The following is a 22,071-nucleotide window of genomic DNA, read 5'->3' on the forward strand; positions in this document are numbered from 1 at the left end:
GTGTTCCTTGGACCCTTTCTGCCAGTTGTTATCTTTCGGCTTTTCCCGGTTAGGGGTTGTCACAGCGGAACTCCGGTCCGCTAATGATTGGCAGTAGATTTTCACGAACGCCGAGGTGCCAGCTCGACGTCCAACCTTCAACGAAGGCACGCCTATTTACGCATGTCTTTCAAACACCCACCCAACCACGGGGAGGACATGCAGACTCGGTTTGTTTGTTGCCTTTGTCATTTTCTTCAGACTCAGAGGTGCAGCTACATTCATAAAAAGGTATACTCTCTTGACGATAACAGTCTAGTACTACAGTCAGCTTGGGCATTTAGAAGCCTGGAGTTTCTGATGCAATACTCTGGCCAAAAGCCTGCAGCAGTTTTCAGATATGCAGGGTAGTGAACTACCTCACCATCAATACTGAATTCCTTAAAAGTCAAAGCTTCAGAATATGCAATCAAACTCCTATTACAGAGTAGACGCCTAGAAGACCAGACTACAAGAGGCAATTTATGCCTCTCAATGTATGTGTTATGGTGTGTGTGATGTACACACACATAAACACATTTATCTACACATACATGTTCTCTCTCTCACACAATACCTTCTCTTTTTCATAACCATATGCAAACCTACGCTGCTAAACAGCATTTCAGTTATCTGTGGTGGGTTTCAAAGGCCAATTATAAAACACAGAATAGGCATCAGTGAGCTACTAGGATACTGGACTTTTGTTACTTATAATGTTTTCCTTTGGGTAGGTAATGGTACTTTTTGCATGAAAGGAGCTAGGCCATTAAATCTGACTGCCGACTGAATTAAGAGTAAGGATTGCAAAGTCTTCTGTTATGGCAGCAAAGGATATGTGGAAAGAGACTAAACGAAAGATAACAGAAAAACTGAAAAACTATAAGCTGTTGTTTATGGATATGGATAGTACGATACAAGCAGTAAAAATGTTTTAGACCGTTTAGTTTTATATACAGCTAAAACATATTTTTATCAACCAAAGCAAAAATTGTGCACAACAATTAATAAAGAGATAAAGGAATTTATCTGGGAGAGGGAGGGTAAGATTTAAGTGGGATAAGTTGATCCCCAATAGAGCAAGGCAGTTTACAATTACCTGATTTGAATGGATATATTAGAGCTATGTGGTTAAAGTTTAATATACGCAACACAGACAGGAGGTTACAGTTCAAAGTGGAAAGGTATGACAATGAAGCAGGCGAGAGTTCAAGAAACAAGAAAAGAGTGGGATTTTGAATGCAGATCCTTGAGAAAAACAATCATACTGAATATTATATTCATAAATCTGCACAAAGTATTATAAGAACTAAGCCAACATGGGAATGAAGAAAGGAGATTTTGCCAATTGGGATGACTGCAAGTAGGGGTACAGAAAATAAGCAATGTGAGACTGGAATTTACTGGAAAAAAACTGGCAAAAGAACCAAAGCAATGGGAGCAAATACAGAGGGAAAGGTAACAGAGTGTGATGAAGCCAAGACTGCCTTCACTACCAGGGCTTGATATCATATAGGCAAAAAAAGTGAAAGGGATAGGGGAGTCATAATTTTTTAGTCTAATCTAAAAAAGAAACTGGTGAGGAATAATTAGTGGGCATATAAAAATACTGTATGATAACTATAAGAATAAAACAGAGGAGGTTAGAAATAAATTGTGAATAGAGGCTAGAAAAGCAGTTTACAAGGGAACAATGGAAAGCCATATACAAGGCTCACCAAGCTCTGGACCTGGAAAATGAATCCAGTTTGCAATGTTTTGCTAATGTATGCACAAAGGTCTAAGTTGCTGCCTCTAGAAAGTTTCTGGAGTCCACCTCTTTCCAGTATGTGTAGTGTGTGCCTTGGTACTACATAGAACGGATTTGCCATGATAGGAATAACAAAAAGCAATAGCTGAGGACAGTGATTTAGAAATCATTTGTTTCTAAACAGGTTGCCCTTTCTTAGTCCAATCATAAAAAATAAATAGCTGATCAGCTTTTCTACAAACACAGTTCTGTCAAGATAGTACCCGAGCTATGCATATCTAGCGTATGTGGAATCTTTTCTCCCTGGTTTTGAGGCTCTGGGTGGAACACTAGGAGACTGATGGTTTGATTCAAAGTAAATTATGAGAATATTATGGGCATGAAGTGAGGGGTTTGCTCTTAAAGTAATTCCACTCTTGTGAAATATCAGATAGGGTTCACCCACCATGAGTGCTTCCAATTCAAATAATCTTCTTGCAGATTTCAGAGCAATAAACAGTTTTCCAAGTAATGAACCATAGAGCAGGTTCAAATAGAGTTGTGGTTAATTTTGCCAGCACAAAGTTAAGGTCCTCAGAAGAAGCCACCTTCTTTCTCTGTGCCCTTTCAAGAACTGTTTAAGTAGAAACAAAGACAGCAAGGATGGAACCATGGGCAGAGATGTTGAAATGGCCACAAGATGAACCCTGATGAAAGAATAAGATAGGCCAGTGGTTAGTAACTCTCACAAATATTTGAGAACCAGTGATACATAATCTGTATTAGGGCCCTGGGTTACTGGATAGGTACCAATTAGAAAACCTTTTCTACTTGACAATAAATTATTCCCTAGTAGCAGGTTTTCTTGCCTCCTGTATTACATATTGCACACCATCATATAACAGGTACCTAAAAGAGATCAGAAATGAATCATCCAGGCAGGTATCTGTAATGGTTTCAAATTGTTGTGTCTCAACCACACTGGTCTTGTGTGAGTAGATTCAATCTGCTAATAAGTTTCTGGCAAATACCTCTGAACAATTCCATAAGAATGGAAAACCATTATTGTCTGGGACTGAGGGGAGTTATCTCAAAGACCTCTAAAGTATCTATGAATCTTGAGAATGATCCTGTATATTAATGGAAAGGGTAGAAATACATCTGTTCTGTTAGTACATCTGTAAGGCGTCCTGGCACAGAATCTGGTTAGGTGTCTGTTTTGGAAGAGGGTTTTACAGTACACATGGTGTAGATTTATCATTCTGTATTTCATAATCTGTATATGACATGATCTAGAGCAGTCCACCCACTGTTCCACATTATAGCTATGCAACAGTACTTCATATGTACAAATGTTTTTGAAATGTGCTATTCACCCTTGTGTGTTAATTATAAACCTACACGAAACTGTGAATTTAGCAAATTCCATATCATTCAGTCACAAATCTCAACCAAACTCCAAGTCCCTCATAGGTTAGTAGCTGTATGCTAGGCTGGGCAGCCACTAGAACCTTTAGAAGCCTAGCTGTGCAATCCAACCCAACTGTGCCCCTATGTATCCTGTGTGTTTATTGGGAGGGGACTAATGTTAGTTAAGAAGTTTCTAGAGGTTATGTGGGGGTATGTTAGTTAGCACTACAGAACTGCCAGCTGTACATGCTACCAGAATATGGCACACATGGCAAGCTTTCCACACAGATTCTTTCATGAAAGCTCTATAGATGGGCGAGGATAACATTGCCTTGCACTGCAAAGACAGTTTTATATACAAGAAGTTCTTATAACTACCCATAAATAACTGCAGAAACTAAGGCCCCCAAATTAAATTCAATGCCTGTCTACTTATGACGCATGTATTTTCTGTGCAGCATACTATACATTCTTCTGTTCCAAAAGTTGCAAAAAGGAAGTTATGTACTTACCATAACATTTGATGTGTGTTGTCCATCTCAACCTTTATTCTCACTAATGGAACAAGTTCGTTATATGGGCAAGTGACAACCAAATAGACCCCTTTTCTGCTCCCATACATTCTATCCTGGAACTTCTAGCAAAACTCTTTCATGAGGATGTAACTGCTTCGACTATTAGAGTCCAATCAGCATCAATCTCAAATTATCATGTGGGAAAAAATGGCCCTAAGATGATGACATACAGACTCTGTAAAGCTTTTTTGAAAGAAACGATGATTAGACCCCATACAAGAATCCAACTCCTCCATGGGACCTAAATTTCATTCCAACAAACATTACTTGCTCCCCCTCTTTGAACCTTCAGCCACATGTGATATAAAGTTTCTGTCTTGGAAAACACTTTTTTTAGTGGCTATTACCTCAGCCAAAAGTCTCTCGGAACTGCAAGCCTTGTCCACAAAAATCTCCTTACCTGCTTTTCGATAAGGACAGGTCTCTTTATGCACTAATTCCTCATTTCTTCCAAAGGTTGATTTAGAAAGTAACCTAAATCAATCTATTAAGCTGCCAGTGTTCTTTCCAAACTACCAGAACAAAGGCGAGTATGCGCTGCATCTTCTAGATGTACTTGCACAGAACTTCGGGGTTTCGAAAATCAGACCAACTTTTCGTGTCCTTCTCGAGACCAGAAAAGGTCAGCCAGTCTCAAAGATTACCTTATCTATATGGCTCACTCTCTGCATATCTTACATATATACATCTAAAAACAAGTCACTTCCCTTCCCTGTTAAAGCACACACAACTAGATAAGTAGCTACAATCTGCAGCCTATCAAGCAAGGTTACCCTGGGATGATATTTGTGCTGCAGCCACATGGGCAAAACCGCATACTATTACTATTCATTACAAAATGGATTTGCCCTCCAAGAGTACAGCTTCCTTTGGTTTTATGGTTCTGAGGAATATTCTCCCATGAGCCACCCAAGAATTAGGTTGCTTGGGACACAGTTCCATCAGTGAGAATAAAGGCAAGATTGACAACACACAAAGAAGTTATGCACTTACCATAACGTTCCATGTGTGTTGTCTACCTCGACCTACTCTCAAAACCAACCCTCCATGCCCCCCCTTCCAGATCTCCTTGGAGACCAAGTGGACACTGGATTTTGGATCCACATAACTTCAGAAATGCTAACTTTGGCCCTTAAGTACTGCTACTGCATACCCTTTTATTATGAAAGACAATTGCTGCTCTCCTTATGATTTCTGTGTGGGCAAACAAGATCTGAGGAAGTCAAGGAACTGCATTATGGGAAAAGGGGTCTATTTGGTTGTCGAGAATAAAGGCAAGATTGACGCAACACATCATCTGTTCAACAGTTGATGATTTCTCTTTATTCGATGTGAACAGCAATATTTATACACAATTTTGCTGTCAAACAAGTTTCTTGCAATGCAAGTAGTCTGCATTTTTACATAATTTACACTGCTTGACTTTCTTTTACACAATGCAAACAATCTGTATTTTTTCAGTATAATTTGTGGTTTATACAAACCACAGGTAGAATTCACTTATTAATCTTTAGCTGGCATTATGAACTTCTAAAGTTTTCTCTAAAAATAAGGGCCAGTACCTTAGTGGAACTACCACTAACTGAATAAATAATAAATAAAATGTCACCAAATGTGTGTTGGCACTTGCATGCAGTCACTTCACAGCATGACAACCAGCACAGTCTATATTGAATTCGATATATATAATTTCAATATAACCATTATCTGAAAGACTTCTGTAGTACAAGGTAAAACTAGTACTAACACAGTTATTCCCAATTATAACCCTCAATCCAGAACAGTTATGTAGGTTTGTAACAAATGTTCATATCTTGTTATAATCCAAAATGTTAAACTAAGCTATGACATCAAAGCAATGGGTCACCTCTCTTGTAAGTCATGGAGGCTCTGCTCAGCTCTCTGAAGTCCCTCTAGATCTGCCATCATCTTCTTCATGTGTTCCTTAGAATATCGATTTTGGATATAGGCAAACCAGCAGCCACCCACGCCAATCACAATGGACACTACCAGCATGAAATCCTTCAGGTGGTTGTGGCGTGTCACTAAATGAAAGAGAAAATCAATGAAACAACTGTCAGTACAGACTGCTTACCAACTGCACTCCTCTAACATATAAGCACGCATGCACAGGTACAGAGAAAGTCACCATAACACTTTAAAAGCAGTCCCTGATGACATAAGAACCAAAACAAACCATCAGACCTTGGTGACAAAGCTTGAAAAAAGTTTGCAAGGTTGGGTATTAGTGGATTCAGAATCTGCAAAAGTGTCTAAATTCACACACCAAGCCTTTTGTCAGTTTAGGCAAACATGAGGCATCTAAGAAATTTATCTAGACAATGCAATATAAACCAAAGGTCAAGCAGCAAATGACAGTTTCATATCATAACTACTAACAGATGCAGTATATTTTTTAAAACTCAGAACTCAGTTTGTTAGGACAGCTCAGTTATCAAATCACACTGTAGGTGTACTTTAAGTTAACAAAACGTCACAAATGTAATTGAATCTATAAAATTCATTAATGCTTAAACAATCTAATAGTGAATTGACACAGAGTCTGGTTGCAATTTTAAGGACAAAGATGGTGGAATGACATTGTGTTTGCTTCTTTTCAACAAATGTATGCATACACGGAACATAATATCTATTTAAGGATTTGTTTTTGAACATTAGATAAACACTGAAGTTAATTATGATAAGTAAGGGTTGCAGAGGCACAACCACTACAAAAAATAATTTGTGAAGGGAACTTCAAGTGAAGAACTAATCCAGGATGTCCATTTAATCAAACTGGGTCAACCAGATGAGAAAAAAACTGTAAAATGAAAGTGGATAAAAAGAATAAATGGGCAAACAATCCTGCTCATTAGAGAGGCAAAACAATGGAGCGGCAGAAAGAAAGGAAGGACTCTGGAATATTGCTCCAGATGGTTGACAAAGTTTCTGAAGTTACAGATTTCCTGAGAACAGCAACAGAGGACCATCAACAGAAAGAGAGAGAAAAAGAAAAGTCAAGAAAAAGTCCATAATACTGAAGAACAGATGGACAAAATGTATGAATATGCACAACATTCTGTAAGAGAAGTCGGAAAACTGAAAAAAAGAGCTGGACGTGCAAGAGAAAATACCCAGGGAGAGAGAATCTAATACTTTCTGAAATAAGTGAGAGGATGTCAGATGAGGTATGAGGAGCTCTAACTGTTGTAAATGCAAAACTGAATCCATCCTCCAAGATCCTGTGCCTGGAGTCAACAACTGTACAAAACAAGAGCCAATCAATGCATAACTGGAATATTTTTAGCAAACCATTCGTGCCCTCTCATGGTAGAAGACTTGAAGGATACTTGTTTGGTAGATAATTTAGGGCAAATTAATCAGAAATCGGGCAAGGCCATATTTGCAGAATAAGAGATCACGAAGAAAGGGTTATACTTTCTATTAAAATAACCAGTTTCTTAAAGAATCCTTTTCCATGTTGCCCTTTTTAGGAGAGGTGCCGGCAGTCCTCAATATAGGCAGAGATCAAGGGAAAGTGTAAATAGATCCTGAACAATCAGAAATACTGCCAGCTCCATTTAATTACTGTATTCAGCTGTCTGGGACAAGGAGTCAGCTGATTACATTTCAAAAATGTCATAGTGAGATGTGAAATTGCTCAAGAAATTATGGCATGTTAAATTCTTACAACATTTTCCGGGTACTTCCATTTATCATATTGTGAAACAGGATTTAAAGGGAAATTAATCTAGCAAGTTTGCTTACACTATGGAAAGCATACAGATTTTGAGTTATTTGCATCAAGAATAATTTTTAATAGCTCAGGGGCTATAAGCCCAGTATGCTGGCATGGTGACAGCTAAATTGCTGTTTGAGCTACTGTTGGTGCTCAGGTTTAGATTTGGTGGGAAAAAGTGGATTATATTTTAAAGAGCATGTTAGGTTAGTACAATCAGCATGCATGACAAGTAAGACAACTGGGAAACCTTCTTATTCACCTTAAGTTAAGGCAAAAGTGGTAACTTAATTAGAGCAGCAGCTACTGGAACTCTGCAGACAAACAACTTCCTGGGGTGTATAACTTAGTTTGTCTTGAGATTTATTTTTTTATTATTAACTTTTTTCTAAAGTTATTATATGGTGGTTATTTAACAAATGTACATGACAAAGACAAATCATAGCTGTCCTTATTAAAATCTGAAGTTGTTTGTCTTTTCGGCTTTTCCCGGTTAGGGGTCGCCACAGCGGAACTCTGGTCCACTAATGATTGGCAGTAGATTTTTATGGTGCCGTGTTGCCAGCCCAACGCCCAACCTTCAGAGAAGGCATGCACATTCACGCATGTCTTTCGGAGGCCACAAGACCGCGGGGAGAACATGCAGACTCCACACAGAAGGCACTCCAGCCGAGAACTGAAAAGGAAAACCTCTTGCTGAGGCAACGACGCTACCGCTGTACCACCGCACTATCTTGAATTTCTGAATACTGAAGAAAGTACAGGTGTGTACACTTACAACAAATGTAGATGTTTGAGTGTATTTACTGTTACAGTCCTGACTTGTGGGGATTTTCCACCGTGGAAGCCCTTGGCCGGCCCGACTATCAGAGTAAGAATTTTCCCTCCTCCTACAACTGGCAGAAGCCTTAGCCTGATGCCAGTACACTGGGGTATAACTGGAGTCCGCTGATGTCATGACCTCAGCTATTTTCTTGCCCCTAGGAGTTAGGAGCCCCCCCAACAGGAACAGAAGGTCAGATGCCTATAGCAGGGACCCTTAGGCAGGCAACAGTCAAGAGCAGGAGTCCTAGATAAATAGGAAATAGTAGAAGCCTACCCTGTAGGCTAGGGAGAAAGGATGGAGGGAAAGAGGACTGCAACAGTGAAGTCTAACTACTCAGATGGGACATTATGGTGAGTACATAACTTCTTTATCTGAAGTAGTTAACTTAATTTGATCATCAACCTGTGGGACAAAGTCCCCAGCCACCAAAAGACCTTGGGAGGCCCTTATGGAAGGATATTCCGGAGCACTGTAGAACCAAAAGAAGCCTTTCCTCTAGATACCATGTCCAACTTATAATGAGTAATAAAAGTGTGAGAGGAAGCCCAGGTAGCTGCTGAACAAATGTCATCCAGAGAAACTCTGGACCTGAAAGCAGCAGAAGTAGCCACAGAACTTGCAGAATGAGCATAAACCCTGTCCGGTTCTGGTAATCCATGATCCTTGTACACTTGCAGGATACAAAGTGAAATCCATCTAGCAATAGTCACCTTAGAAACTGGTTTCCCCAAAAAGGGCTTGGCAAAGGAAACAAATAACTGATCAGACTTACGAAAGGGTTTAGTCCTATGTAAATAAAAGCATAACTGTCTGTGGACATCCAGCAAATGATGTTTGTATTCCCCTTTGTTTTGAAAATTAGAGAAAAATACTGGGAGATTAATAGACTGATTGATATTTGACTTTGAAGCAACTTTAGGGAGGAAAGAAGGATTTGTCCCTAGAGAAACCCTGTCCTTATGAAAAATTAAATATGGGGGTTTTATATACAAGGCCTGAAGTTCGGATACCCTCCTAGCCGAGGTGATAGCCACCAGGAAGGCTGTCTTCCACGACAAAAATTTTAAATCAACTGATACTGCGGGTTCGAACGGAGGCGCAACTAAGGCCTGAAGAACCAAGGTCAAATCCCATGGAGGGGAAGGATGCTTAATCGGAGGTCTCAGCAAAAAAGTGCCTTTGATGAAAGTCTTACAAATCCTAGAAGCAGCTACTGAACCTGAATTTTCTCCTACATAAAAGTGGGATATAGATGCCAGCTGGACCTTAACAGTGGAAGAGGTGGCCCCCTGTTGGAAAATCTGAAATTCTAATATCGCTGGAACTGGGGGTGATAAATGAATCCAACTCTGAGAAGCCCAGATGGAAAAACGCTTCCATTTACTACGGTACACCTCTCAGGTGGAGGACTTGTGCACCGCCACCAGAATGGACTTAACAGGAGAAGAGAGTCTGGGAGTCCTGGCAATTAGTGGAACTAGAGCAACCAAGCAGTAAGCCTGAGGCTGTCCAGATTCGGAGGAGGAATTCCGGAGGGATGACAAATGAGATCCGGAATGGGATCTAATATCCAAGGTGGAGCTACTAGATGAGACCGTATGCAAGGGAACCAAACTTGACGAAGCCAGAATGGGGCTAAGAAGATAATCCTGCTCCCCAACCGAAGAGCTTTCTGCAAGAATTTTGTCATTAGAGGTAGTGGGGGATACGCATAAAGAAGACCAGGTGTCCAAGCATAGACAGCATCTCTGGGGGCTTCCCCCCAAGGGGGAATCGGAGCAAAAACTTGTGGCACTTTGTGATGGACGGCGATGCAAAGAGATCGCAGCAAGGCTGACCCCACTTGAGGAAGATCTGTTCCGCTACACAAGGGTTCAGAGACCACTCATAGGGTAAAAGGATAGTCCTGCTCAGTTTCGCCGCCACAATGTTGGACCGATCCGGAATGTGCCTTGCTATCAGAAAACGGTTGGAGATCACCCATTCCCACACTCTCATGGCCTCTCGACAAAGCGGGTAGGACCTGGTCCCCCCCCCCCCCGTTTGTTGATTTACCAGACCACTGACGTCTGACTGAATTGCAATTGTTCCCAGAGGAAGAAAAGCATGAAGGTCCTGCAACACTAGAAGGACCACCCGCCCTCATCTCTAGAACATTGATATGCAGAACGGTCTTGTTCGAGAACCATGTGCCTTGGACAGTCGTGCCCGAGCAATGTCCCCCCACCCTAGACGGGAGGCATCCGTGGTCACCGTGGCTTGGGGCGGGGTCACAATAAAGGGGTGTCCTTCTCGAAGATCCTGGGATTGAAGCCCCAGATGAGGGAAGTCTTGCACACCTTGCGTAGAGGAATCGGGTAACTTAAGGGCTGGTATAACAGAGACCACTGAACTTGTAACATCCACTGTAACACTCGTGTGGACGTGCACAAGGAACCAGATTTATAGCTGCTGCCATAGACCCTACGGCCCTCAGAACTAGTTCTGCTGGAGGTGAAAATGTCTGAAGAAGTGTCAATACATGAAGGGTCAGGTTTCAAAGTCTGTCGGGAGTCAAAAATACCTTGGCCCTGAGAGAATCTATTCTTGCCCCTATGAAGTCCAGAATCTGAACAGGCTGAAGAGAGGACTTTGCAATGTTTATCATGATACCCAGTAACTTTGACAGTTGAAGGAAAACATTTCTGGCTTGAACAAGTAGATGCTTGGAGGGGGCAGTGAAGAGTCAATCGTCCAGGTACAGAAAGACCTAAATGCCCTGAAGTCTCAGGTAGAGCCGCTACAACTGCCATGACCTTGGTAAACACTCTGGGGGCTGTGGTGAGACCGAAGTGTAGGACCCTGAACTGGTAGTGATTGGCTCCATGCCAAAAGCGGAGAAACCTCCTGGATAGTCTGTCCATCATGATGTGGTAGTAAGCGTCCTTGAGGTCTACAGAGCACATACAGTCTTCCTCCTGCAAGAAATGCAGGATGGATTGTAAGGTGACCATCTGGAACTTCTCCTTTGCAACAGACAGGTTCAATGTGGATAGGTCGAGAATCGGCCTCAAGTCCCCCGTCTTTTCTGGCACCAAAAAGAACCTGGAATAGATGCCTGACCCAGACTGATCTGGGGGGACTGGCTGGATTGCTCTTTTGTTTAGCAGCTTTTTTATTTCCAAAGCAGCCACCTCCCTTTGAGCAGGTGGAACGTCTGGGAGATGCTTTGGAGGTAAGGTACTGGTCAGACAGGGAATGGAATAACCTCTGGATATTATTCGAAGCACCCAGCGGTCTGACATTATGGACTTCCATTGAGATAGGTGCTTCGAAAAACGCCCCCAAACTGCCTCGAGTGGAGCAGTCAGGCAACCCCTCAGGGCTGCTGCACAGGTCAACCCGAGAATGGTTCCCTTGACCCAAAATTCTTCGCCCCCCCCTCTGCCTCTGGGCCGGTGTCCACCTTGTCCCCCTCTGCCTCTAGGGGAAAAGGAGTCCAGAGTGGCCCGGGAATGCTGAGACGTCCGGAACCACATCTTCTTTTGCCCTCATTGATTCCTGGGAAAGGATCTTTGAGGGTTAGAGATCCCGACGGCTGACAGCATCTTCCTGTCCTTCTCACTGGACTAGCGTATCTAGGATGGTCTTCCCTAACAGGGTCGAACCATCAAAAAGGGGCATTCGCAAAGGATGCCTTGAAAAGTTCCACAAAACCGCACAGCCAGAGCCAGGCATGACGCCTCATGGCAATGCCAGACCCAGCTGCCCTAGCGGCTCCCTCGGTGGCATGAGAGAGTAGGCGCATGGATGTGTTAGTCACTGACTTAAGAGTGACCATACGTGCCGAGAATGAACATTTACCCTTGGCTGAAATGGACTCCGGGGGAGACTCAGACTACTCTTTCACAAGGTAGCGCTGAAGTCTGATCACGTGGGCCATGTAGTTCAGCGCCCTTATGACAAAGGTAGCTGAAGCATATGTCTGCTTTCCGAGTCAATCCATTGCCCTAGACTCCTTGTCTGGAGGATGGACCGAGGAACTCTCCTGAGCCAGTTCCTTTTAAGTGACTGCCGCCACCATCATGGCATCAACTGGGGAACCTTTACTCTATGCAGGCTTATCCATAGGAGGGCTCAAAATACTGTCTGGTCTTTTTGGTATAGGTTGTAGTGTGTCCAGCTCCTTCCAAGCTCTGGTGGTAATGAGGTCCACCAGAGGATCAGCTGGGGGGGGGTGGACACCCAAAAGGTAGATGGGCCTGCGTCGAATGCCTCCAGGAATACTGACTTGTCCGAGAAAGGCTTTTGGGCGGACCAACCTCCCCTCTGGCGGATGATTTCCATTAGGTCTCCAAATGAGACATCCTCTGGAGGTGATCTAGGGGAGCCTTCCCCTTCCTCCAAGTCAGTATCCTCTGTGAGGGACTCAGGGGAGTCCAGGTTCCTCCTCTTGCACTTGTGAGGAATCTCCTCGGGGGATGGGGGCTCTCCAGGGATGGCTCACAAACAGCTTCAAATTCCTCAAGGGGAACCGTCTGGAGCGTATCAAACAAAGGCTGTCCCTGAGAGGACAGAATGACAGAAGACGCACACAGCAGCGAGGGAGCAGGGATGAACTTCGAGGAAAGAGTGAGGGGTCTCAATCCTCCTGAGAGAACCCTCTCCACAACGAAGGCTGAAGGGGAACCAGCTTCTCTAAAACTAGAAGGATGAGTAACCATGCCCCTCAGATCCGGCGAAGGGATCGGAGTCAAATCTGTAACAGATGGATCCAGAGGAATGGTATGCCCTGACCATAATGGAGCAGATGATGCACTCATCCCCCCGGATCCGACTCCCAAATCATGGCTCTAAGAGCTTGGATCCGAATCCATAGGATCCAACATAGTCAAAGGTATGGCCAGCGTCGAGGTTGGGGGAACCATCGGTGCAGAGCCCCTGACTCCGGAGCTGCTCAGATCCAGGGACTCCGAAACCCGGGGATGGATCGGAGAAGGAGCTATCGGTGCAAACATCGGAGCTGAACTCCCCGCTCCGGTGGGAGGGGGAGCCAGCAACACTCCCATCTGCAACTGAGTCTGTATAAACCTTCTCATCATACGATCCACGTCAGCCTCCGAGAGGCTTCTTGTAGATCTGGAGGATGCCACAGACACCAGCCGAGAGGGCAGATGCGTGGACGACCTCGAAGCAGGCCGAACCTCCTCCTCCGGCTCCAGAGAAAATCTAGGGAATCAGAGCTGAGGGGAAGATGGATTAGAAGTCTTGACCGGAGTAGTGACAACTTTAATAGGACCACCGAATAGATCCGACCCCTATCTTTGTCTCTTTCTCTTTTCTTTTTCTCTCTCTCTCCCTATGCTTTTCCTTCCTGGCCTCTTTGTCACTCTGTTTTGATATGGGAGTGTGAGTCCCGGACAGGGGAGGAGGACCTGAAGCTGATACAGCCACAGCTGTGGCCGTAGAGGAAGGAGAAGAAGAAGAAATAGTTTCTGCCGGGAGAAGCCCAGCTAAAATTAACTTGGTCCTGCGGTCCCGTAGGGCCCGGGATTAATGAAGAAAGGTGGGGAACCCCCAAACACATGACGCACAGAGTATGGTCATCAGCCGGAGACTACTTATGGCCACTCTGTGCATTTGGAGAAAGTCTGCTTTTGTGGGTCCGACATCTCAATCCCCACAACAAAAAATAAGGCTAACTAAAGCCCTACCTACAATCACACCACACACAGAAAAGGCAGGAAGGGGAGGCCTACACTAACTAAAACACAAAGTTTACTTTTTCTGAACGGAAAACTCGGGAGAGGAAAAGGGGAAGGTAAACACTACACACGCACACTAAACTAACTTTTAAATAGTTGAAGTAAGGAAACCCTAGACTACCTGCCTGGAACTCAGAGATCACATCTTGGTGAAGCCGCAGCAAACGAGATCTGAGAGTTGGAAGGAAGTTGTAGTATAGTATGGGTAAGGGGAGGAGCTTGGAACTTGGATCTTAGCTTGGAAAGTTGCTGGCTTGGATCCATGTTGAATCCGAAACCCCCAGGTTGATGATCAAATGAAGTTAACTACTTCAGAGCTGCACTACATTCTGCATGTTTCACTGTTGCAGTTCTGACTTGTGGCAGGATTCCCAAAGGTGAAAAGAGGGGAAAGCTAGTAAATTAAAGACAGGAGAGGATATTTTGTGGGGTGATGGAGGCAAACCCTGCCCTGGACTTGGAGAAGGCTGACAGTGGTAGTGTATGGTGAATGTCCATCTGTGGGGTCCCCCATTTCTCAGCTATGCAGAGAATGATCTCCTGATGCAAATGCCTCTTGTGGGGGGTCTACAGGCTTCTGCTGAGGTGGTCTGCCAGTTAGATGTGCACACCCAGGAGGTACTGAGCCAACAGGTCCACTCCCATGGAGTGAGCTGTGTTCCCCACTCCCATTGCTAAGTGGCATGTGGTATTGTCTGCATCTATAGCACCCCTGGTTTCAATTTCTCTCTGAATGCTAATAAAGCCCTTTGTGTTGCCATTAGTTCCTTTAAGTTTGTGTGTCTTTAATCCTGCATTCCCATTTCCACTGGGGCTGTAACTGGTTGAAGAGTGCTCCTCAAGCTGTCTCTGAGGCATATGTGGTGGAGTTTGTTGCAAAGCTGAATGGTAGGCGTGGGTTTAGACTGTAGGCCTTGGTTTACCATGAAAATTTGCCTTTGAGGCCAGTTATCAGCCTTTTCTTCGTAGATAGTGGTTGCCCACGCTGGTTCCAAACATTGTTGAGGTACCACTGTAATTCCCTCATGTGTAGCATGGCTAGTGGAATCATGAGAATGAAAAGGGCCATGTAATCCAGTGTACGGGGATACTCCTTGGCTGTAAGAATACTGCTGCTGTGTATAATTTTTTTGAAAGTTATTGGTCAGGAATGATACCTTGTCTGGACGCAAGGGTACAGTCCAGTAGGGCCCCCAAGAACAGTATTCTGGTTGTGAGTAGAGTTTGGGATTGTTGGTGATTTATGGTGAATCCCAGGAAAGTAAACGTGGTCTGGGTGAACACCAAGACTGTGCCCAGTGGTGCTAGGCTTGCAGACTGGATGAGGCAATCAGCCACAAAGGGGTAAATCTGTACCCCTTGTTTTCTGCAGTAGGCAATGAGCGGAGTTAAGTGTTTTGTGAATACCCTGGGAACATTAGACAAGTTAAAGTGGCAGACCACAAAATTGAAAATGTCTGGAACTTGCTCTGATGCACAATAATTCTCTGCTTGATTCATGTAAGGGAATATGCAAGTATGCATGCTTTACATCTAGAGTCCCTATGAAAGCTTTTGGGAAAAACCTGAGCAACAGTTACTGAAGGGTCAGCATCCTGAATTTGGGAACCTCCAGGAATAAGCTTAGGGTACACAAGTCCAGAATATAGCAGAACAGGTCCTCTTTTCTTGGGACCAGGAGCAGTCTTGAGTAAAAGCCCCTTCCCTATTTGATGCAAAAGGTCTGCTTCCACTGAGCCCTGTACGCAGAGCATTTCTACATGTGAAAGAGCCTCTGCTTTTTGGGATGGTGGTATATCTAGGAAGCCTGAATGTTTTGGCGGAGTGGATGAATTTGAGCTGATATGACCTGGAAATGATATGTAGTACCCATTGGTCTGAATTAATGAGGAACCACTTTTCTATGAATAGTGCTAGTCTTCCTCCAAGTCTGAGAACAGGTTGGGAGGGAGGGGATGGAAGTGGGGGTGCCATGAAAGAGTCATGACTGCTCCTTACTAGGGATCTGTAGGGTATAAATCCCTGGTCTTGAAGTAGAGTGCCCTTGCCTGAGTCTCTGGTGCTGACTTTGGACCCCTTTCCCTGTAGGCCTCTCTTTGACCTGCTTTGGGTTGGGAATGGAAGGACCAGTGTTTAGTGAGATAGTTTCAACTGAAACATGGGGGCTGTACCTTCAAAAACTCTTTGACTGTGCATTGACTTAGCCTTGTCCTCCATTTTTTGAGCACAGGAATGAAGACACACTCCTTATCTAAGAGAGCATACAAAATATTGTATTTAACATGTTCCAGGAGGGCTTGTTCCCTTAGCAATGCGTGCTTCCTAATGACAGATTCAATGGCTGTGACCTTGCTGGCAGCTTCCAAAGCATCAAATCCACAGTGTAAGGAATGCTGGACTACTTGTGAAGTGGAGCTGCAAATGTCCAGTAATTCTTTAGATAAGCTCTTATTTTCAATGGTCAAAAGATTTTGTCTCATCTGTTCCAGTAGAGTTTCATGGTATTTCATTATGTGGAACTGGCACTTTAATGCCCTCATAGACAGAGTGGCATAACTGCATACCTTTTTGCCATATCAATCAAGGGCTCTGCCTTCATCAGTAGGTAGGGTGTTTCTGGATGGGCTGGCTCTGGAACCTTTGGGTCCAGGAACGACAACCTCTCAGTCAGCTCAAAGATTTTTGAAAAGGTGCTTATGTGAATCCATAAACTTGTAGAATCTGTCAGAGCTGGCAGGCCTGGAATGGAAAGAAGATGGCTTCCTGGGAACAGTCCTTTGTTTAGACCATGGGACATCGGAAGCAGGGACACCTGCACACCTCAGAACTGTAGTGGTAGTGCTCTGGCTGGCAAAAGCTGTAGCCTGCAAAGTGGTCCCAGACCCGATCAACGAACAAAAATCCAAGACTTGTGCTAATATATCAAGGGGCCCAACAGCATACTGAGTGTCTCTCAATAAAGGCCTTCACCATCACCTCAGTCACGGGAAGGGACTGCAAAAGCACCTCATCAACTTCGAAGATAACCATAGAGGACTAGCAGATGTCTTCAGAAGGCCTGAGGTTGAGCCGTTTATATTTAAGAAGACAGATGTCAGGATGACTAACAGACACCATAATAAGTGGAGAACTTGAGTACTTCCTAATGAATTTAGCTACAATGTCTGTCCTACACTGAACAGTCCTAGAATTCAACTGGGCGCAGAAACGACAATTAGGGACATTGTGGTTTTGTCCCGAACAGGTAACACAGGAGGGGTGGAAGTCTCGGTGTGGGATTTATTTACTACAATAGAGGCAATTGTTAACTTTCTCTGACATTAGTTAGCAAAAAAGAAAGAGTTCCCCAACTGGGTACTTACCTTTCTACAGTTTCTCTCTGGTGCGGACTAACTGTACTGGATGTCTGCTTCAGTGTCTGATGACAAGAAAGAACTGATATCATATCATTGGCAGATTCCACTTATACCCCACATACTGATGACAGGCAAAGACGTCCGCCAGTTGTAGGAGGAGGGAAAATTCTTAGTCTGTTAGTTGGGCCGGCCAAAGGCTTCCATGGCAGGAAATCCCGACAAGTCAGGACTGAAACAGTGAAACACGAAGAACATATAATGTTTATACTGGTAGAACAGAAACATTTAAAAAATGTGTTAAAAAATTGGGGGAGTGCGTACAAGGATGCACAGAAGAGAACAGATGTGCCAAAGCATAGGGAAGGATAAAGAAGAATCAATGCATAACACAAGCATAGGATAGACAAGAACCAACAGAAACTATGGAGGAGGTGGACAAACTCTGTTGACTAGTGATGAGAGGGGCATAAGACTGCAGGTCAACTCAAATGTGTGCAAGAAATACCAAATAAGGCAGCAGGTAAAAAGGACAGGGGAAAGGGAAGATAGCAAAAAAACAGGAACAAAAGTGAGCAATGTTACAATAGTAACAATAAAGTAAGGAGAATCAAACAAGAAGAGAACAGGAAGGAGACTCATCCTATGGAAATGCAACTGCAATCAAAGCTGAGCATGTGGATGGTATTCAGACTATAGTCAATTTCACTAACTTATAATTTATTTCAGGCTACTGTATGTTCTTGTGTGGGGTCTGCAGAAGGGCAGATATGTTTCGAAGATTTTATTTTGTTTTCATTTGTTAGTCAGGTAAGTCCAATGGACATAAATATCCTTTTCAGTGGGACCTGCAAAAACTGTGAACATTTCAGAGTTGCACAGAGGTCAGGAAGAGGTAGAAAGAATCAAACCCTGTACACGTGACCACAGGAACAACACTGGGCATGTGATAACAAGGACCCAAGTGATGCCTAACCGTATACACCTTTAAATAGATGCATGTAAAAAAGTTTGTGCCTCCCTTTTCAAACACTTAACGGTGCTTACTTCACAAATCAAGCAGAAGTGTACATAATATTGGAGCAAATTTGTGCATACCCATCCAATCATCAAGACTAGCCATAAAGGTAGACAAAGGTGTACTTTGTTTGACCAGCAGTGGTAACTTATTTAACAGGCTTGGAGTATGTGGAGTTAGGACCTCCTCTCCAGTGAGTTTTGTTTATTTACAGATGTATATTAAGGTCCCTGGTACATGTGTTTGTACAGTCACTGGTTTTGCAAAGAAACAGGAGGTCAAATATGATTGGGACTTTCATGGCTTGAAAAGTGAGACACAGGTCACCTCAGAGGAGCCTGCAGACTACTGAGTAAAAGGATGGCCCTGCTACTCTAATGGGATTGAAGGATTTTAAGCTCTTTCGTTTTTTTTTTTTTTTTAGGTATGGATTCTTTGAGGCCTTCCAAGTTGAGCAATATGCTTTGATTTATATGTCCCAAAGAGACACTGTATTCTGTGATGGTCAGATAAGAGAAGAGTACAGTGGCTGGATGACTTCTTTGGATCTTGATATCATCTTGGAAATTAAGTGAGCCAGGTAGAAAGATTTCCTGACTATGGTGACAATATGATGACCAAATGAGCACTTTCAGTACATCAGCTATGTACATATTCCAGTCCTTGTGAAGCTATTTAATGTCAGTGAATTTGTGGAGAACAGTGCACAGCTTGCAGTTATCCGCAAACTCGGTTAGCTACAATTCTGGGATATTGGACTGGATTGTCTGTAAAGTAAATGGTAAAAGGAGAGGGCTGCAGCGTTTATTTCCATGTTACCCCACTAGTTACTATTTTACATTCGGGGGATACAAGCAACTTTCACAACTTGAGATATGTCAGACCAGCCAGTATGCTATCCAGTGAATAACACAGGGGTTTACATTAAGTCTGTCTAAATTTTTAACAATACCAGTATGGGGGTAGTGTCAAAAGCATTGACCTTACAAGATAAGCAGTGTGCACAGTGAGTGACCATTGTCCACAGCCTTTGTAACCTTTTTAAAGAAGCTTACTAGGTTCAGGAGACAGGACCTGCCTTTCACAAACCAACCAGACTGATTGGAATCTAGATCAGTTAAGTTGTCAGTTTCTGCAGAAATTAGTTCTGCTAAGACACTTTCCATGGTTTTGCACAAAAAGCTGAAGAGGTTGATGGTTCTCTAATTTTGCCAGGTTCTGTACAGGGGCACACCCTTGTGTAGGGGAATGACAGTGGCTGTTTTCGAACACAAACCCTGGATAGGTTGAGTTTGAACAGTTTAAGTAGGCTCAGATAGTGCATACTTGGCACTGATGAGAATGCACTTTGGTATGTTGTCCGGCTACAATGAAGTATTAGTTTTATATTCTTTAAATAGGGATTTTGAAACTTGTTCCAATGTGATTTCAGTGAAAACTAAATTTTCAAGAATACTACTGGGGCAATAATGTGGGTAGGATAATGTATTGGCTACATATGCTTGAGGTGGAATAAGTTTCATTACAGATGAGCACAGTATATGGTTGGACATTACTCCTTAACTTCCTGATGCAGCTTAAGATGTGTATTTTCCTTTGGTATCTGTAGTGACCTTAAACTTGTACTCTAACATGTTCTAACAGCATTTTTAAGTTCCTTGCTGGCATGTTTCCCTGTGGTCCTGAGACAAAGTGGTAGTGATTTCTTGCATTTTATTTCCCTTCTCTGAGCTCATTATCAGCTCAGAGTCTAAATCCTCTGTGCTAGCTGCCAAAGTTAATTACAGTGTACCAGCAGACACTAGTAACTAATCATGGTTAAAACAGTGCATTGAATTGGATAGGCCAGCCAATAAAGTGGGGGAAGGGACTAGGAAAGAGCCAAAAAACAAAGAGGAATGGCGCAAAAAATAAAGGTACACAGGAAGCACAGAGGAGGGGACAGAAGAAAGGTACTGAGGTGCAGGACAGAGCATAATATGAAGGCAGATGTAGGTCTGTATAAATACCAGCAAGGTCCACAAAGGAAAAAGGTAGCACAAGTCTGGGAAAGAGGTTACATGAAGAGGAGCAGCAAAACAAGAGTGGTGTAGGTAACGATAGTATCCAAGGATAGTTACAGGGGGAGGTATGACAGCTATCTAGTGAAGTGAATAGGGAGGAGGACTGAAAGGAGGGCCTGAAATGAAACTTGGTGGGACTATCAAGCCCTTCAAATATGTCAGAAAAGGAACAGATATACATCTGAAATGAAACTTGGTGGAACTGTCAAGCCCTTCAAAGAAACACAGGATAACAGGAAAATATGTAAGAAATGGAATAGATATCCATCTATAAAGGAGACAAAACTGAAGGCAGGGGAGCAGAAAAAAAGATAAAGAATATGCAAAAGGGTTGACAAGACCATAGAAGAGGAGGGGTGAAGAGGGTATCATTCTATTTAGGGAGGGGTTATGAGAGATAGAACAGAATATACTCAGAAGTGAAGGACAGTGGGTAATGCAGAAAGGACAGATTGAGGAACAGAACTGGAAAATAAGGCATATGCACATCATATAAGGATAGAAAAAGAAGTTATGTACTTATCATAACTTTCCATCTGTGTTGTCCATTTTCATTCTTCCTCAACTGACGGGTTCAGATCCAGTCTTCAGTTCAGACACAGCCGTTACTAAAGCTCGTGGAAAAAAAAAAACTTTTGAGCATCTCATTTACGCATAATGCACCAACACTAAGTTACCTCAGAACTTGTTTGTTGACTTTACTAGAAGTATGTATCAATACGTGTAAATAAAGAATACATAAAGGTGTATATGTGACTTAAAGAGAAAACTATGTCAAGCGCTCAGTCAAAAGGACTGTGATGTCTTTATAATAGGTCAATTGTCTAGAGGTCTGTAGACATAATGGATGGGGGTTTGAGGGTGAGATGTTGAGGAAGAATGAAAATGGACAACACAGATAGAAAATTATGGTAAGTATATAACTTCTTAATCTGATGTTGTCCATTTTCATTCTATCCTCAACTGATGGGAAAGAGTCCCTAGCTACCTATAATCCCAGGTGAACTCTAAGGATATTCCTGGGCACAGTTAAACCATATGATGCTCTATCCTCAGAGACTAGAGACCGCACCAAATGTAGTAAGGTAATACCAATTTGTTAAAAATAAATGCAATACAATCAGTTGGCCATCTAGATAAAGTCACTTTTACAACTGGTTTACTCAATTTCAGTTCTGCAAATGAAACAAAATATTGGCCTGTTTTCTTGACTTTTGTTCTACTTGGGTAAAAATGTAAAAGGCTGTGAACAGCCAATAAATGCAACATGTATTTGCCCTTGTTTTCAAAAACTTAGGAAAGAATACCAGTAAGTTAATGGTTTGATTGACATTAGATTCTGACACTACCTTGAGAAGGAGGGAGTCATTTGTTCATAGTATCACTCGATCCTTGTGAAAATAAACAAGGCTTGAATCTCTCTATACGTGTCTGCAGTACCAGATTGAAATCCCTTGGGGGAGTTGAGCCCCTAAATAGAGTTCTCAAAAAAAAAAATAAATAAATAAAAAATAAAGCTTTACAGAAGAAAACTCGTCACAATTTAGGAGCGGCTACTGCAGAAACCTCATATTGAATGTGAACATTTGTTGTGCC

At 42.8% G+C, this 22,071-nt stretch overlaps 1 protein-coding gene across 4 annotated transcripts in view; it reads right to left on the minus strand.

Annotated features, from left to right (window-relative positions):
- The window catches only part of STIM1 (stromal interaction molecule 1), a 2,200,738-nt gene that overhangs the window by 839,811 nt on the left and 1,338,856 nt on the right, over window positions 1–22,071 (minus strand). For all 4 annotated transcript variants that reach the window (XM_044073040.1, XM_044073041.1, XM_044073042.1 and 1 more), the window contains exon 6: window positions 5,600–5,777. In XM_044073040.1, coding sequence (XP_043928975.1) covers window positions 5,600–5,777 — 178 coding nt within the window. The remainder of the gene's footprint in view (window positions 1–5,599; window positions 5,778–22,071) is intronic.

Source organism: Protopterus annectens, chromosome 5.part1 (assembly GCF_019279795.1).
Source record: "Protopterus annectens isolate FY-2018-M chromosome 5.part1, PAN1.0, whole genome shotgun sequence".
Classification (NCBI taxonomy): domain Eukaryota; kingdom Metazoa; phylum Chordata; order Ceratodontiformes; family Protopteridae; genus Protopterus; species Protopterus annectens.